Below are 19,200 nucleotides of genomic sequence, written 5' to 3'. Positions count from 1 at the left end.
GATCACACGTGCAGAGGGAAGTTTTCCGTTGCCGTGGTGACTGGTGACCAAAGACCCTAAAACAATCAATGCGGAACATAAACGGAACCTTCGCGGTTAAACTGAAGTTGTTATATCTATTTAACGCTTGTTATGGACTTAAATAATTCGTCCTGTTGGGATTCGATTCGGGAGAAGGTGAAACAACATATACCAACCATCGACTTCGATTCTTCGCCAGTATGTATTTGTATTTCCCTCCTGAATTGTGTATGCTTGCTAACTGACAAAAGCTACATACAATGGCAAATAACATCCACATGATAACCTGGTACTTCTTAACATTACAGTCCGAAAATGAAGAAGTCGTCACTGTATTTCAGAGACCAGCTGGTCTTTCCCTGAAAGTCCCGAAAGGCTTTGACCTATTTTCAATGGGTGATGATGAATCAGAGGTGAGTTGGTTATAATTTGATTTCAACTGTGTTAATGGTACTCAGGACCCCCAAACAAACTTGACTAGCAATCACTGGCATGTGTGTGTGTTTCCTCAATCAGAAGCTGATGAAACCTTGCTGGTCAGAAAACAGAGTGAAGTTGGATGATGATCATGATCATGATGATGATGATGATGATGATGATGATGATGATCATGATGATGATGATGATGATGATGAAGAAGATGATACAGCACAAGGAGCTGCTGCCCCTCAGTGGAAAACAGAACACTCTGATGTTGATGTCCAGGTGTGTTTTATTGAACAAAAGCCACTATTTACACAAGTGTATCGAAATATGTAACTGTACTTATACCACCACATCTTAGAGAGAAATATTCTACTTTCTACTCAAGGAGGAAGTGTTCCTTTTTGTGTTGAGAAAGTTATCTTGTTTTTAACGCTAAATGAGCTATTTAAAACCCCTCAAATTTCAATAAAAAATGACCTCCCATCAGCTGGGAAACACATTCTAAAGCCGAAAACAGGATGTGTTTGTGAGCATATAAAAAAAATACTTTTAAAGATACTTAGAAAACAACAAAGCTAAAAAACCTGAGGATCTAATCGACATAATACCTAGAAATATAAAGGGTATGATGTGCTGCATAATGACTACTTTTACTTTCAATACTTAAGGTATATTTTGCTGATAATATTAACATTCCTCTACTCTTAGAGGTTCTGAATGCAGCACATGTACTTGTAGTGCACTATTTCTACAGTGTGGTTGTAGGGTAAAGAATCTGAATACCTCTTCCAACACAGTTGAGTATGCAGTAATTTTCAAATGTTCTGTTTTAATATTGAAGGGAGACGCTTGTAAGAGAGACGTTCTACAGGTGAACGGAGCCAAGCTGAATGATTCCGTAAAACCAAAAGTGGACAAAACTAAATCTAATGAGGGTTTTCCCTTTCTCTCATTTGCGGTGAGTTGGGCAAGTACAAAAGGTTAGGAAGTAAAGAGTTGTCGTTAATAGAGAACAAATATTCTCATTATTTAAAAAAATCCTGGTTTTGTTACACAACACAATTCAGAGGCTTGATCAGTGGGACTTGGATGAAGTCCTCCAAAATCTAAAAAAGGATGGGTTGCCTCTGCGACAACGTGTGTCAGCTGAACCTTCACAAGCACTTGCAGGTTAGTCATTTGTATCGCCTTGCAGCTATAGGATGATTATGGGGATATATATTACATTTACTATCACATATAATAGATTCAACACCTTTTTTGTACATAGGTGGTGAAAAGAACAAGTCCCAGCAGAATATAATGGAGAGACTAGTTGCTTTCTGTGGCAGCCAATCAACTGAGTCCATGTCTAAGCCTTTAAAAGGCCTAAACCACATTAGGTAAGTCATATTGAGGTTTTGTGATCAGAACTTGTAAGATTATGATAACAATAAATCACTTGTTTCAAGCAGACAGAATAATGTGAACAACACATCAGTGGAGAGGATTGAAGCCGAGCTGCAGCTGATCCAAAAGGAATGTCCAACGGTTTATATTGACCTGCGTTGCGTCAATACTTCAACAAAACAACAGAGAACATCCCCAAATGTTTCATCAGAGCCCAAGTCACCAGCCAAACTCAACACCCACCAGACAACAACCTCTACATGTATAAACAAACCCAATCTTAATGTGCACGCTGGGTCACAGACAGGAAATAGGTCAATATAACCACATTATCAACATTTGCCATGCTTCAGTTTAGCACATTTTGTTTCAGTTTGTGTCATTTCTCCACCAGGGAAGTCACTGGCAAGAGTCTGCTGCTCCAGAAAATCAGGGAGATGAGGAGAAATGAGAATGCATTTTCGGTGCCAGGGAATGGAGCAGACGATATAAAAGAGAAGATACCCCATGCCAAAAAGTCATCACATGTACAGTTTGACAGAAACCTTCAAATGGAAAGCCCCAAAACAACTCAGCAAAGTGCAATCAAAGAAAAAAATCATCCGCGGTATGTGTTTCTTCTTTTTAAATTCATCACTTTATTGAGAAAAAAAACGACTATTTTAACCATGAAATTGCTGATTTGTTATAGGGACCAAACGAGACAGCAAGTTAGGAAACCATTACAACATGAACAACGGGAGATTCTTAAGCAGCTGGAGAAACATCGCCCAACCAAATCTGTCAATCAGAAGCAGCCAGCTGCTGAAAGGACGGACGTTCTGTATGATTTCGTAAGTGCCACCAAACAAAACTAACTTGAACCTGCAAAAATGGCCTTCATTCATTTTCACTTTTATTTTTAGGAGGCATCTCATCTACAAACAATCTGTACACTATCAGCAGATATTGAAAGTAAGGGGTGTATGCTGCTGATTGTCGACCTATCAACTCCTGGTACAGTCGGAGCAAGGGCTCATGGGAGGAACAAACATCGAAATCCAGCTCCGTCCAAACCAGACGTCTACAACACTTTAGTGGCTTGGTTTCTGTCTTTGGTGAGTGAGCAGTTCTCCTAATGTGTGCACAGTGTTTGTTATCGCCACAATATCTAAGAGTCACTTGTTTGTGTGTGTTAGGCTGTCCCACAACATGATGAAGAGGAGGGTAGTGCAGAGGTCCCATTCTGGGTTGCAGGCCTTCAGCAGCTGTGGACAGAGGATGGACTGGCTCTGCACGTTTTAGCCGTGGCTCGGCAAACGTACACGCCAAGGGTGAGTAGACAAACAAAAGCGTTACATCTGTAGGCTTTATAATGTCAGTGCTGATGCTCTTCCTCACTTTGTTTGCTTGGCAGAAAAGGGACAGAGACATCCACACGCGGTTCTATAACCATGTGTGCCGGTTCCTCTCTGAGACTTTGCTCACTCAGATCGCCCACTGGCTTCCTCAGCTGAAGAACGTGCTGGACCAACAAACCTACGCCTCACCCATCGATCTGCCCTCCTCCTGTTTGAACTGTTTCATCTCCACCACCACAGACAGAACGGTAATTGGCTTCAGAAAGTGTGATTCAAAAGAACAAATCATGAAAAACTCACTTTGACAGTACATTCATTTGGGTATGCGGAGTCAAGAAGCCTAAAACTAAAGTATGAACCCGGAATGAGCATAAATCCCCTTTGACATCATTTGTAAAGCACTGATTTTGCATTGTGATTCTGTATGCTGTTATCTTGTATTTCAGGTTATAGTTCGGACATTTAGCCTCAGCCCAGGGTTTTACTGGCAGACTCTGGAGACTCAGGAGCGTGTGTGTAAGGGGAGGGAGAGTGCACAGGAGCTGCACACTGAGGTGAGTATATGATACCCTCAGAAGTGCAGGATCAGAGGCAAAGTAACGCTGAATATTCTGCTTTTATTTTTGCTGCAGGTTTCAGTCGCTCTGGGGCGCGGAGCTTTCTTCCTAGATCCCCTCATGACACACTACACCCTCCAGCTTATCCTCCACTCAGGGCTGGATGTGTGTGGTCTGAGGCTCCTCTATCCACCACAGGAGCTCCTGGGTGGCAGAGAGGGTAGGCATAACTAAAAGCATCTGCTGATCAAATACTCACACTGGAAAACATGCTGCTCCAAAAACAAGTTAAACAATAAGTGAAAATGTGCTTGGTAAGATTTCTTGAAATAAGGGATATTTAGATAAATCAGATCTTGTAATTAGCTGGGAGAACTTATTTTGAACTTTATTTGACCAGAATCAGGAAATGGTGTCTGACAAAGTAGGCCGCAAATTCTCAAAAGTGTTCTGTTTTCTGATGTTAGCTGGTGATTTTCTACTAAATATGTAAAATAATATGTGTTTCATCTGCGATACAACTCAAAATAAGATTATTTGATTTAACAAGATGATGCATTGTCTACAAACAAGACCCTATATCTCAGTGCAGTGTTACTTCTGAAGTTATTATGTCTTATATCAGGTGTAAAGACTCTTCTGACTAGATATAGGACTCATATACTTGGCAAGATTTTGAGTTTTTGCAATAACTCTCCTTCTGGCTCATTGCTGGTTGTCCTGGATCCAACTATGGCCTCGGCCTCTTCAGTGTCTTTATTGAGCTAAAATAGTCATTATTTTCTGATTCACAGATGCTGCAGCAGGTATCCAGAGAACAGATGAGTTCTGCCAGCCTGTTCTGGCCCTTGCTGTCCGTGGCCTTCATGCCTACAAAGTGTTGGCAGATGTAACTAGTTCCTTAGATCCTCTGCTGCTCAGAAACACAGGTCTAGACCCTCGACACTGCCGAGGTCCAGAGTCTGCCCTCTTCTACCCCCCTCCAAAGGCTAGTGGGGTCCACAGGGAGCTGTGCTTCTGGTTTTCAGGAAGAATTCCAGGAGGAAGTGCTCCGAATCACAACCGGCCAATAACTAGGTTTGTTGTCAAGAAATTATAAAAAGCACAACAACAACAACAACAACATGTTTTCTTTAATTATATATTTGGTGGTGCGAATTGAAAAAAACAGGGTTAGCACATTTTTGAAATGGTAATTGTTCGAAAAATGTTCTTAACATTTCTTTTTATAAATATTAACATCAAAAGAAATATAAAAAGCTGACACCCTATCGTGACTTTTGCAGGCAGGCGTTAACAATTATAACATTCTATAACCAGAATCTTATCAGGCCTAAAGAGTGTTTCTAAGGACATAACAAATTATATTACCTTCATTAACTGCTTTTTATTTGAATAGACTAATTTCCAGGCGCCTTATTTTGTTTGTAGAGTGGATCCATCAAAAGACAGAATCGAAGACACCCTGTTCAATTCAAGCAGTTCACCGTCCTTACTGTGTGCGACAACAAAAGGTACAACATGGAGCCGGAGCCGTTAGGACAACGTTCGAAAACTGGCTTCTGTCCAAATTTCAATTCCATCTTTACTTGTGTTGGTAAGGATGAAATATGTTTACTTGAGTGGGGTTGCTAATCCTTCTCTCCCCCCTACAGCTGACCTTCTCCTGGTGGTCTCTCCAGCCGTGCCTCCATGTTGCTTCGCCCAGCTGTTGGCTGTGTGTGAGCTCAGAGGCTTCAGACTGTTGGGGGTGCAGAGGCTGCAGCTGCAGAGCAGTGGAGCGGCAGCCCTGGGTCTCTCCAGCCTGCAGGTAGAATTAGACATTCAGACTTTGAGGAAAACAGTGTGTATAATATAAAGATACAATATTATTATTACCAAAGCTACCCAGCTAGAAATGTTTGGTTCTAAAAACATTCTGAGAACGTTACAGTCATTGTTCTTGGAAGGTTTTCAGCAGGAAGTTTTTGTTTGGTTCCCAGAACGTTTTTCTGAAAGGTAGGATAACGTTCTCTAAAAACATTCTTAAAATGTTTGGTGATAACATTGTTAGAACATTATGCCCTCCTATTCTTAAAACGTTTTCAGCGGGAAGTTTTTGTTTGGTTCTCAGAACGTTTTTCTGAAAGGTAGGATAACGTTCTCTAAAAACATTCTTAAAATGTTTGGTGATAACATTGTTAGAACATTATGCCCTCCTATTCTTAAAACGTTTTCAGCGGGAAGTTTTTGTTTGGTTCCCAGAATGTTCTTCTGAAAGGTAGGATAACGCTCTCTAAAAACATTCTTAAAATGTTTGGTGATAACCTTCTTAAAATGTTTTTGAAAACATTGTTAGAACATTATGCCCTACTATTCTTAAAAAGTTTTCGCCAGAAGCTTTTATTTTGGTTCCCAGAATGTTCTTCTGAAAGGTAGGATAACGTTCTCTAAAAACATTCTTAAAATGTTTTTGATAACATTGTTAGAACATGATGCCCTACTGTTATTAAAACATTTCCAGCTGCAAGTTAGATTGTTTATGTTGCCAGAATGTTATTATTTTAGAGAAGGATAACATGGTTTATGTTAACAAATTATGCAAATGTTTTATGGTAACAATTTACTAAAATATGTTTACATTATTAGAACATAAAGACATAATATTCCTGCAATTGTTCAACTCAAAATTCCTGGGTAAGTGGACTGACCACTGTGGTCATTAGGATGATTATGATATTTTATTTAGCTATTGGAATTTGACTATTAACACATGTAAAAGGATGACACGGAATCAGCTAGTGAAAGTAACATTTGTTTATTAGAAACTTTTTTTATAAAAAAAAGAATAACATCCTGAAAACATTTTCAATTTTTTTTTACGGAGAATGTTCTTCAATTGTTATCATGTAACATTGAGAGAACATTTTATACAACTACGTCCTTAGAATGTTGCAGGCAAACGTTCCACCTTTGTTAACATATCACATTAAAGGAACGTTTTTATAAAAAACCGTTCTGTCATCTCAGGCCTCAATAACATCCTCAAAACATCCTCTGAATGTTGCAGTTAAAACGTTATGTCTTAGTTAACCTTAAACCTTATAGGAACATTATTTGAAATAATAAACATCCTAAAAAGGTTATGTGAACATCAGATTAAAACGTTTATTTAAAACCTTATTAGAACCTATAGGTAAAGTTATGAGAGTTGTGAGAACATTCCCCTCTAGCTGGGATGTATTTATTATAAACGTTAGTCCTTAACATCTATCACTGTGTACATCACCATTCAAACATCTTTTAAAAGTTGAACAAACCCCACACAGCTCAGTGAAATGTTGACTTTATTTAATCATTTCAGTAAAAACTAACGTTCATATTTCTCTTTTTGATTATAATACTGATGAACGTTCAAAACAAAGCACTTTGGCAACTTACCACATACGTTTTAAAATGCTTAATAAGCACCGTAAGTTTCATGATATAATTTCTCCGTCATAATCGGTTGTTTCTGTGAACGACCGACTATTTTGTGACGGCAAATGCTGCGGCTGCAAGGCATTGTGGGGCAGCATTTTCTCCTCTCCTCTCGGTGAGGGAGGTCCAGTGGTTCCTAAGCTAAAGGAGCTTATAAAGGAAGTTTGAAACCTCCTTTCCTATCATGTAGAGAATTCGAACGGCACTTATTATTAAGATGTTTGCGCTCATACATCTTAAGAAAGTTATCATCAAACATTTCAAGAATGTTTTTAGAGAACGTTATCCTACCTTTCAGAAGAACATTCTGGGAACCAAAATAAAACGTCCCGCTGAAAACATTCCTAGAACAACGAATAGTAACAAACATTTCTAGCTGGGAACTCACACATGCCACCGCAAACATGTAATATCTGCTTACAGTTTATCATGAATTACGTGCTTGTTTGTTTTTGTCAAAAGGAAAATATGGTGACATCAGATTTTTTTTAAAACATCCTTTTCAAACAAATGCAACAAGTTTGTTTTTTAAAGCGCTCTAGAAATAAATCTGACGTTGACCATGACCGTGTTAATATTTGCCATAACAGCAACGTCTTATAAAAAAAGAATAACATCCTGAAAACATTTTCAGAATGTTTCTTGGAGAATGTTCTTCATTTGTTATCATGTAACATTGAGGGAACATTTTATACAACCCTTTCTCTCATCTCAGGCCTCAATAACATCCTGAAAACATTTTCAGAATGTTGCTTTGAAAATGTTCTTCATTTGTTATCATGTCACATTGAGGGCACATTTTATAAAGAACATCTTTAATGTTTTACCCAACAACGTCCAAAACACGTCCTTAGAATGTTGCAGGCAAAACGTTCCACCTTTGTTAACATATCACATTAAAGGAACGTTTTATAAAAAACTTTCTGTCATCTCAGGCCTTAATAACATCCTCAAAACATCCTCTTAATGTTGCAGTTAAAACATTATGTCTTAGTTAACCTTAAACCTTATAGAAACATTATTTGAACAAATAAACATCCTAAAAAGGTTCTTTGAACATCAGATTAAAAACGTTTCTTTAAAACCTTGTTAGAACCAATAGGTAACGTTAGCCAAAGTTGTGAGAACGTTCCCCGCTAGCTGGGTAATAATTAAGGAATATATTTTATATTGTACACAACTACTATAGTTGTAGGGAAATGTAATATTTACTGGAGACACTTACAGATATTAAAGGGGCCCTATTGCGCTTTTTTGGGTTTTCCCTTTCCTGCAGTGTGTTATATGTTTTAGTGCATGTAAATGGTCTGTTAAGGCTAAAATCCAAGTTTCCTCCAGAGGGAGTTTCTCTCCCATCCCTGCCTAAAACTCCTCCATTGTAGTCCTTTGTTTACTTCCATAACATAGTGACATTATGTAACACCGCTAGCTCTCTAACACATTGTACGTGATTATTAACCAATCATCAAAGAGCTGGTCAGCTAGCCAATCAGAGCAGACTGGGCTCGCGTTTCAAATAGGGTGAAAAGAGGAACTTTGTGAACATTAAATCATGTAAACATGTCACAGTAGAGACACACAAAACAATGATGGAACCTGAAAGGAAGCATAATAGGGCCCCTTTAAAAGGAGAATGTATTTTTGCTAGACCTTGGAGCTGCTGATGGAACAATTGTGGCCTTTGAGGCAAATGCACCTCAATGTGGGCCAAGTTAACTGCTGGTGAGGTCTGAGAAAACAAATATTTTGGATCTTTTTAATCACAATCTGTGTGTGTTTTATCTAGGCACCTGTGTTCTGCAGTCCTCATCCTCTGACCCTGGATCAGGATCAACTGGAGTCACCCTCTCACTGTCTGGTGTTGTTACTGAGGAAAGAAAATGCAGCGCACCACAGTGTCAGTCTGCCAGCAGGTCCGTACACCATCTCAAATGATATCTACAGCGTAATTAATCTACATTAATCATATTGAAAGTTACTTTTTCAATTGAACAATAGAACAACCTTGCAGTTCCTTTTTTGTTTCAGCCCTAATGAGAGAACTTAAGGCACAAAGGCTTCTGGGTAGCATCCACTCTGGACCTGATGGTGTTGACACAGTAGAACCAAGCTCCTGGTTCCACACTGTGCCTTACAGCAGTCACCAGCACCACATCTTTGGTGAGCAACGTGTGTTCAAAGTCCAGAAGAAGTACACTATCCTCTGTTTCTAATGTTCATTTTCCTCTTAGTCAGGTGTATGTGGGCGGTGCCAGACCCTTCCACTGTGATCCTGTCCCATCAGAGGTGCCCACCCGACCCTGAGGTGGACCAGGTGGTGGTTTTGACCTTGAGTGGGAAGGACATGACCCGGGGTCTGAGCCTCCTACACAGAGCGCTGACAGGAGGGCCAGACGGTGGGTTTGAGGACAGATTGTCCTACTTAGAACTGGAGGTGGCACTAAACAAACAAAATGCACTATTAAACACACACCGCAGTCTACACAGCTTAACAAACAAACAGATTAGCAAGTATGCGGGGAAGTGTTTCATCAGAATTCTTTTAAAGCGTTAATATGTAACTATTCCACATTAAGATGTCTTAAAATTACTAGACCGATGTTATATATTGTGTTACATTGTTTACCTACGTAAATGATGCGTTAAAATTATGTTCTTGATGATTGATGCCTTTAATTCTCTGTAGTTTTGCAGCATGGTGATTATCTGCTAGAAGCTGCCATAAATTAACCTTTTATTCGGTTTTAAGAACCACTTTTAAACTACATTTCTTTGATCTTGGTATTTTTTAACTATACATTTTTTACAAAATCATGGATGTTAGTCATTAGACATCTAGATCTGAAGTTATCAGAGAAACATAGTTCACAAAGTCACCCGTGTTCTGTTGTTGGTTTGATTGAGAGACCCCTAATTGAAGAAATACACATAGTGTGCCTTTATCTTACCTCACATCTGTATTTTTCAATAGTTGCAATGTTTTTTAAATTGATATTCAAGGTGGAAAAGGATTGGATCTGCTTGCTCTGAAGTGGCTGCCTGCGCTGACACGGCTGCAGGCTCAGGAGCTGAGTCCGTACGAGGTGGGAGAGAAGCTCTATAACGACAGCCTGGACTCCCTGATGGCCCCCCCCGCCCTCCTGTGTGCTCTCAGATGGGTGGATGCTTTTGCTTCACTGAGAAACCTTCTACCAAACGATTACCCCGGTAACCTCAGCATCCTGATGTCCCCCACACAGGAAGTGGCGTTCAGACAAACCTCCCTCTTCTTCTTCCAGAATGAGATGATTGCTGGTAGGTCAGAAACGGGTTTATTACCAGGTAGGTTGACACGTACGAGGAATTTGACTTGGTGTCGTTGTGCATACAGTACATTAAAAGAAAAGAAAAAAGGAAAAAAAACAGATCCAGAACTGTTTTAAGAACACTATGATAACATTAAAAAATAAGAAAAAAAATATACCGGTAGTCAAATAAAAAATATAATAAAGTTCAGTGCTGTAGAAACAAAACATTAGAATCCACAGCTTCATCTCTTGAGGGATGATCTGGTTTGAAGTCATTGAGACCGAAGATGAAAGACAGTGCTCATTACGCACTTCTATCTTCTCTTGTGTTTAAAGCAAAAACAACCTGATCTTAAAATCAAATGTAATTCTTATTACCGCAAGCATGTTGAGCCTGTTGTGATATTATGTTGATTATGTAGTGATAGCTTAATGTAGATTTCTAAAAACTACGGAACACAGGAAATAAGAATGACATTTATTTGTTGTAATTTGCTAGTGGACAAAAACGTTCCTAAATGGGACTTAAAAACCTCAGATGGTATCTGATTCTTTTCTAATACATTTTTCGACTTTAATCTTGGAAACTGAGACTTTTTCCTCTGGCTCCATTTTGTTTTTTACCTTAAATAGTCCTAGTACACCGTCCCACAAGTTAAATCTAAATCTGAGGACCAGTATATTTTGTGCAGCCCAGGCTTGTGTATAATACTGGAGAACTGTATTATTATATGTATACAAGATCTAACTTTTTTGGGCACATAGTTGTGTTTAAGACTGTATTAAAGCGGCATGTCTTGAATATCATTTTGGAACATTCCCTCTCCTGTTCAGAGCCTCAGACGCTGCTCACTGTGTGCCTGCTCAAGCCAACAGTCTGGAATCAAAGTGTGGCTCAAACCGTGCACACCCTGCAGCTGAGGGGCCTCTCTCTGGTGGGCCTGCGCATCCTGACTCTGGACAAACACACGGCCTCCTCACTGCTGTCTGCAGAAGATGTAACTAAGAAATATGATCTGCCCGACAAATACACTGTGCTACTATCAACATTCCTCAGCCTTGATATTTGTGTAAATTGTTTTGTGCAGGACCCTGATGTGGAGTACATGTGCTCTGGCCCCTCATTGGCTCTCTGCCTGCAGGGGGAGGGGGCCGTGACGAAGCTGCTGGATGTGGCTCATTCAAACACTGGCATCTATGGTACGTCCCTGTTCTGCATACTGTGTTATATTTCTATGTATATAATAATATACAAGTGCATTGTTATTATGTTCTATACAAATAAGGGATGCACAATATATATTATTTTGAACTGATAAATTATAGACTTACATTTGGTAAAGTGATATTATTATGTAAAATTCAGATAGAATAGAGTTTATGAATTTTTTTTGGAAACAATCAGTCATCATATCAGCGTTGGCCATTCGAACCAGGAAATTAAAGGTTGAGGGTATTGGCTAAAAAAAGAAATAATATTGTGCATCCATATAAACCTGCATTGCCGTTCTTTAAGTGTTTGTAAAGCCAATATTTGGGGCGCCGGTTCGAATCCCAACTCGACCGCCACTGCAGTCAACATGCCGTTGTGTCCTGGGGCAAGACACTTCACCCTAATTTGCTTCTGTGGGGATTGTCCACAGTATTCATTGATACATGTCTAATATATGTAATATGTAATGTAAAGCGCTAAAATACATGTAATTAATTATTATTATTAATTATGAACTATTTTAGGATCGGCATCACATCAGAAAGCGATTCAGGATGTGAGGAGGCTCTTTCCAGAGGGGCTGTGCTGTTCTGAGAGCAGCACAATGAGACAGGAGCAGGTATGCATGTCACACACAGGACTACTCAGAACTGAGGTGGCCCTTTCTACAGATCAAAGACATTCAGTTTGTGCTCGGTTTCTCCTCTCAGATACTCAGCCTGCGCTCAGACCCTTCAGCCTCTTTGGAGCGGGGGCAGAGCTGCACTCGGGCCTCTGTGGACCAGGAGGGGGGGGCACCTTCCATGGCAGCGGGACATAATGGAGGTGTGGACTAAATGTCTTGTTTTATTTTTATTATCAGACTAAATGCCAGAGATGGCAAAAGTACACACATCCTTTACTCAAGTAGACGTACAGATACTCATGTTTAAATACTCTGGTAAAAGTAGAAGTACTGAATGAACTTCTTTACTCAAGTAAAAGTAAAGAAGTATTTGCTTCGAAATGTACTGTAAAAAGTACCCATAAATGTAAGAAGTAGAAAGTACAGGTATTTGTGAAGTAAAAGTAAAAAGTCGTCAGAAAAATAAGTAGTGGAGTAAAGTACTGATACTAGAAATATATACTACTGAAGCACAGTAACAAAGTATTTGTACTCCACTACTTCCCACCTCTGCTAAATGCATTGATAACTTTAGTTGTTGCATTGGCTGTGCAGGATTTCTTGGCATTACATTCACACTTTAAAATCAAATCATCAAATGTTGGGGAGCTCAATCATTTATTAAAGTGAAATAGGTCTTACTTCATCATTTATTGAGACTTTGGCAGCGACTGGATGTTGAAATATGACTCTCTTCCAGATGACCTTGTTAGTCATGGACAAAACAAATGTTGTCTCTCTTGTTTGTTGGTACCAGGTCTACACAGCTCTGCCTGGCAGACGACCTGTCTGCTGATACCGGTAAACGCCCCCCCTCTCAGCGGGGCTCCCCCCCACCTGGAGCTGCTGGAGCGGCTGCTGGGGCGGGGGTGCCATCTGGTGGTTGGGAGGATGAGCCTGCTGGACCCTGAGCAGAGGAGACACATCGCTGAGACCCTGATGTCCTCCAGAGGAGAGGAAGGGGTGAGAAGACCATCATTAAACCGACTAGCTTTAGAGCTCATTGTCTCACAGTGATGGAGTTTAAGTATATACATTTACTCAAGTACTGTGGTTAAGTACAATCCTGAAGAACTCAATTTACTTAAGTATTGTAAATATATGCTACTTTCTCTACTATACTTTGGATAGGAACATTGTGCTTTTTACTTAACAACATATATTTGTTTGTTATTACTTTGGATTCAGATTATTTGTGCAAAATGTAAAAATAATGATGCATTAGCATAGCTTAAATCTAACCAGCAGTATGAGTCATAAACACATTAACGCATCACTCTATAATCACATAATTCAGTAATATTACATGTGGGCCATTCAGCATTTATACTTTTGCTTCAGCACTTTTTTTTATTTCTTCATTTGAGTAAGATTTGGAAATTAGGACTCATACTGCTGACAGACTCTTTCTTAACTTATGAATTGTACTTAACCAGAGCTTTATTTGTACTGAATCCCCTTGTCTCCTGTCTCTGCTTAGTGGTCCCATCTTCCCGCGGCACCCTGTCTCATCGTGGCTCTGCAAGGGAAAGCTGTTGTGACCGGTTTTAACTCAATCCTTGAAAGGTATTAAAAAAAACACAATTAAAATCTATTGTGTGTGCATGTAGCATATTTATACATATTCATGTGTTTAATATTACTTTCATTGTGACATTAGTATTTACAAGGAGAGGACAGACCTGGAACAAGTGGGGGAAATGATGATCTACCCAGAGACTCAGAAAGAGGTAAATTACTTGATTTACTTACTCTTAACCCTCCTGTTGTGTTCGGGTCAAATCTGACTGATTTACTACTTTCATCAATCATAACTTTTTTGTTTTAGATTCGGTTGCATTAAGGCTTTAAGATATCCTTCACAGTAGACATTTGAACATATAAAATTGCTGACCATCACTTTCATTGAATTTTGGATGATTTAGTCAACTTTGTAACACCCATGGTGTTCCCAGCCAAAAATGAACGCCATAAAGAAAAGGAATTAGTAACCATCCGGATCAGACACAAAAAACACACACACCCACACACATACATACTCTAGATGTGTTCCCCCCCCTTACGTGCCCATCCCCCCATGTGAATCACACCTGGCACTCACAAACACACACACACACAGAACAATTTGACCCATTTCCCGCTCTTATGTGCCCATCCCCCAACATGGATCACACCTGGTACACGCAATACATGTTCAATGTTTATTCTTTGTATATTTACTACAGTTTTTCATGTGTACCAGTAGTCTGATACAATACTTACAGTTTGAAAGGGTGTTAAATGAAATTTGGTGATGATTAATGGTTTTTGTGTTAATGTAATAGCAGTTAAAACAGGACCGGTCAAATTTGACCGTGAACACCAAATGAAGGGGGGGGGGGGGGGGGGAAGAAGACAATAGGAGGGTTAATGAATGAGCATTAACAGGTAGTAGCTGCATTATGTAAACCACCCAGGTGTTGAGATGTGTTGTACTTTCATGATGTTATTTTATTATGGTATGTCACCTTAACAGGAATATGTTGTTTCTCCTCCAGGCCGAGCAGCTGATGGGCTTTCTATTTGATGACTTGTCAACAGAGAAGTGCCAAACAAATGTGCCATAAAATGTAAAAGTATGCCAATGTATTAGTCAGCCTTTTTATATTATGTTACGAAATATGTAATTTAAAATTCAAATTATTCAGAAAATATCCACGTTTCCAAGTTGCTGTTCTGAATAAAGTGTTATCCCTGGTTTCCACTTCTTCTTCTTTTGTGTCAGATTCAGTATTTCCAAAATTGTGTTTGAGACAAAAAGTATTCACACATTTCAAATGAAAAATTATTTTAATTTTCAAGATGATAAAAATAATTGTGATAACTCTGTAAACCATTGCATAACTGTAGTGTAACAATTCAACAAGTGTTCAACTAGTGATACACTACAGAAAATATGCTGTACACAATCCTCAATGTAGAAAAGAACTAATTTACTAAGACTTGCACCTATTTCTGTGTTCACAACACAAAACATATCAATATACCAAGAGAATCATTTCTAAGACTATCAGTAGAGAATTTCCTACATATCCATACAGCTGGTCACAAAACAAGGGACATATTGATTATTCTATAAATAAGATCTAAACCCACTGTTGTTCAGTAAATAATCCCAGAAATGCACTTTCCTCAGATGTAACTAATTATTTTTTAAATCACTAAGAAAAAGACATTTCTTTCCTTATCCTTCCTCGTTATGCTGACCAATAGAAACTTGCAAACCTTTATTTGTTTGAGTTCTAATTTTATTGAATAGCGAGCGGTTCACAACTAGATGCTACATCATAATGAATGACCGGCGCTCCATAATATCCAGTGACCTATCATTGAATATCTCATTTAGAACAATACATTCAATATTTCAGGGCTTCAATGTTAAAATAACATGACATTTTCTAAAGTGTAAGCTGGTTCCCCATTCAAATTCTTTACGTTTGACAACACGTGTCGTTCTAGCATTTTGCTTAATTTGAACAGCTCCATCATTTACATGTACAAGATTGCATAAATCTTCAGGCCCCATCTTTCATAATAATAAAAAAACAAAAACAACTAACAATAATGATTAAACTATTCCAATGCAGAGCATAATGATACATCTATTACAGTTAATTTACAAGAGTCTTCCCCGTTGGTGCTTTTCTAACAAACAAATTGACTTTTTGGTGCCAAATGACTCATTGAGATCAAAATGAATTGAATGGCAGTTCAGCAAGTATTGCTGCGTTTTGTTTTTTTATCGTATGGCAAATACAGACTGAGATACACGATTATTTTTCAATTACAGCCGTTTTTCATTCAGCTCATGTGGCCTGAATCCTCGAGGGTCATCTAGCGTTCACAGAATGGTCTAAATATCGTAAGGCACTGGAATTTTGGATCTAATTAAGCAATTTGAGAGCAAATGTGTCTCATCTTCTGACATCTTCTCTGGATACCAATCAATAGAATGCGATTATTAAAGGCACAGATGTACTTGAAAGTAATTGGTCCGTTAGATAAATTGAACAAATCTAAAGAAATGCGAGCTGTGCTTATCAAGTGAATGTTTCTTTCATGTTAAAAAAAACTTGAATTGGGGTGAGTAGACCACAAGAGAGACAAACAATTATCATAACAAGAACTCAGTTTGAATTATATGTCTGTATCTGCCATTAACGTTTGTCACAATCATCACCTGTCCCGTCATTGTACAAAAACTCATTTGGACCACAGCTTCAAAGAGATAGAAAACAAAGAGTCAGAGAGAAAAAGCACCGTTCACTGTAGGCCTACCATAACAGCATATAATGCATAACCATCAATTTCCAAAGTGATTGAGATTATTCGTGAAGCTAAAACGACAAACCGTTTACATGGCCACTTCCGAAGCACAAATGTCATCACGGTGACATTCCTTCACTGTAGACGACATTAAACTGACACTGAATCCTCACTCAAGTCGGCTTGTGCTAGCCAGTATTGCACAAACCTGCCATTAATGTATACATAGCACAAAAATCAAATATACAAATACACATTTTATAAGGACCCATGCACTTTTGATGAACATTATCTATTTAAGGTACTAGGTGATTACTTAAAAAAAAAAAATCTATTTAGGTGTCCTTACTGAAATAATAAAAAAAAATGAAATGTAGTACAAAAACAAAGAACAACAGTTTAGGTCTTTGGTAAATCTGCAGAAAATGAGTCCATTGATGTTGTAAGCAAAAGCCATTGGCATATTCCTGTTGGTTACTCTCTACCAGGAAGTCTAAACGGCCCGTCCACACTACAGCTTCGACGTTGCCTCGCTTTTCGCCGAACTGAATTGTGGGTAGCAGAGCGGAGCTTTCCTGGCGTTTCAGGCTGCAAAAGTTGAGCAATGTTCAACTTTTGAAGCTTCTGAAGCTTTCGATGGAAGCGTCAGCCAATCAAATCATATGCCAGTACAAGCTCTAGCCAATCAAACCGCTGCTTGTGTGTCAGGGGCGGGAGATTCATGTGATTGGATGTTGGTCGACCTTCAGACACGCCCGCCGGCAAGCTTTTTTTTAAGCTGTAGTGTGGACGGGCCGTTACTGAATGACGTATTACAGCAAAAATCCATCCAAAAACAGCCATTTTATTTTTTGTTTTATCTGGATGGCCTTCATGACTACAGGCAGATCTTAGAAATTGTTTTATTCCAAGGGTAATTTCCCCTTTTGAAAACGTATTTGGAAAGCTACTAGAACACCACTTTGGTTGATTTTCCGCACACGACATCATTCATTGAGTTGGCTTCACAGCTAAAGCAAAGCAGACCCTTCTCCGTACACTGCTACTCAGCGTATGGGGGAAATAATTCTGACAAAAATAACCTAAAGGGACAATCTATGGCAGTACAATCTGTGACATCATTCTTATTGATATACAAAAGGACTGAATGGATTTACAAATCATTAACAAGTCAAGTCAGACAGATGAGAGTTTCTTCAAATCTGAGCTGTGCACAACGACATTCAAACATCTAAATGTAATAACAAGAAACTACATGAATACCTTTTCCAGTAGTAGCGAAGCTCGTAGAAGTTATTAAGCCTTTACTACACTAAAAATAGGTCATTACAAATATCCTGGCAGTGACACAGAAATGTGTTTCCCTCTTTTCTTTGTAGCTGGTTAACATATCGCATAACATGCAATACTAGAAATGATCAGCCTGCTTTTTATGCAATTTAACGTCATCATTAAATGCTAAAATATTTCCCATATTAAGAAGTAGCAAAAAGTGTACCATGATTTTATATATTGAATAATACGCAAGAATAATCTTTTCTTTAACACAGTAGAAGGTCATTTCAAACAGAGGAACCTACCCAACTTACACTTTACCCACAGAACTCTCAATTCACGGCAAAAATCATTACAATTAAAACAAATTATTTTTTAATACGTTGCTATACAAATACATCTGTCCTGTTTGCATACTCCCAAGCGTTGAATTTGAAAAACCTAATTTCAAGGACTGCAGCTGCACCGAAAGAGCACCACGCCGAGGAATGAGTGTGTGGCGGGGGACGACGACGACATTGTTTCCATTATCTACCGCTGAAATACTTAACGGGATTGGGCCAAATACACTGGCATAAATGTATATATACACGTATATAGTCATACGCATGTTGATGCTTCTGCAAAGTTAAACTGCACAAGCTTTGAATACTTGTGACAATTCTACACATAACCTTTTTCACTGAAGGCACTTTAGAGTTAGAGGCCGATATGTTCTAGGTCAAGAGGCTAGATTCCTACAAAAATCACCATCTCAGGCTTTTAGCAAATACAATACATGCTTCTCTAACAGGCTAGCCTATAGACATCTCTACAAAACTAAAGTAACGGATTGAAAAACAGCCTTAACATGTAGCATGTGCCTTACTGACATTACAGCTGCTGGTTATGCCTTCAATGCATGTTACATTTGCACTTGCTTGATTGAATTGTTTTATAAATCTAACTATGAAAGTAGAAACTAGTAAATACTTTTCTATGAAATCTTAATAAGATGTTGAACCATGCCATGATTTAACAATAGGAAACATGAAATATCTAAATGATGTTTCACAGTACACTCAGAAGCTTCAGACATTAGCTTATATAGAAAACACTTAGAAATTAGAAATCAACAAAAAGGATACCTGCAAAGCCGCTTAAAGCTCAATTCTATATACCCTTTAAGAAAGTCCCAGGTAACAAAGTGCTTTTAGAAGAAATCTAACTTCTCGAGTTGGTCAAAATAATGATGCTTGACTGGGAGGATTTCAAAAATAATGTT

General features: G+C 38.6%; 1 protein-coding gene across 3 annotated transcripts; it reads left to right on the top strand.

The window, feature by feature from the left end:
* Positions 1-24: 24 nt before the first annotated feature.
* On the top strand, positions 25-19,148 carry LOC307015497 (dynein axonemal assembly factor 8). 3 transcript variants are annotated; one of them, XM_079644141.1, is made up of 29 exons: positions 25-219; positions 330-434; positions 538-726; positions 1,289-1,405; positions 1,515-1,617; positions 1,718-1,829; positions 1,902-2,150; positions 2,231-2,443; positions 2,528-2,669; positions 2,742-2,933; positions 3,015-3,149; positions 3,233-3,424; positions 3,623-3,730; positions 3,809-3,953; positions 4,528-4,810; positions 5,165-5,247; positions 5,389-5,543; positions 8,979-9,105; positions 9,221-9,352; positions 9,424-9,588; positions 10,193-10,486; positions 11,314-11,477; positions 11,568-11,679; positions 12,217-12,311; positions 12,403-12,517; positions 13,114-13,319; positions 13,837-13,922; positions 14,017-14,086; positions 14,894-19,148. In XM_079644141.1, exons 1-29 carry the CDS (start codon positions 133-135, stop codon positions 14,960-14,962), a joined length of 4,245 nt encoding a protein of 1,414 aa, XP_079500267.1. In that variant the 5' UTR covers positions 25-132; the 3' UTR covers positions 14,963-19,148. The 3 variants fall into 3 exon arrangements, with proteins under 3 accessions (XP_079500267.1, XP_079500266.1, XP_079500268.1); XM_079644140.1 differs by having other exon boundaries at positions 26-219; positions 10,193-10,513; XM_079644142.1 differs by lacking the exon at positions 1,902-2,150 and having other exon boundaries at positions 26-219; positions 2,210-2,443; positions 10,193-10,513.
* Positions 19,149-19,200: the final 52 nt, after the last annotated feature.

This window comes from Notothenia rossii (genome assembly GCF_949606895.1).
Source record: "Notothenia rossii genome assembly, chromosome: 8".
Lineage (NCBI taxonomy): Eukaryota > Metazoa > Chordata > Actinopteri > Perciformes > Nototheniidae > Notothenia > Notothenia rossii.
This window is presented reverse-complemented; position numbering and strand designations above follow the sequence as displayed.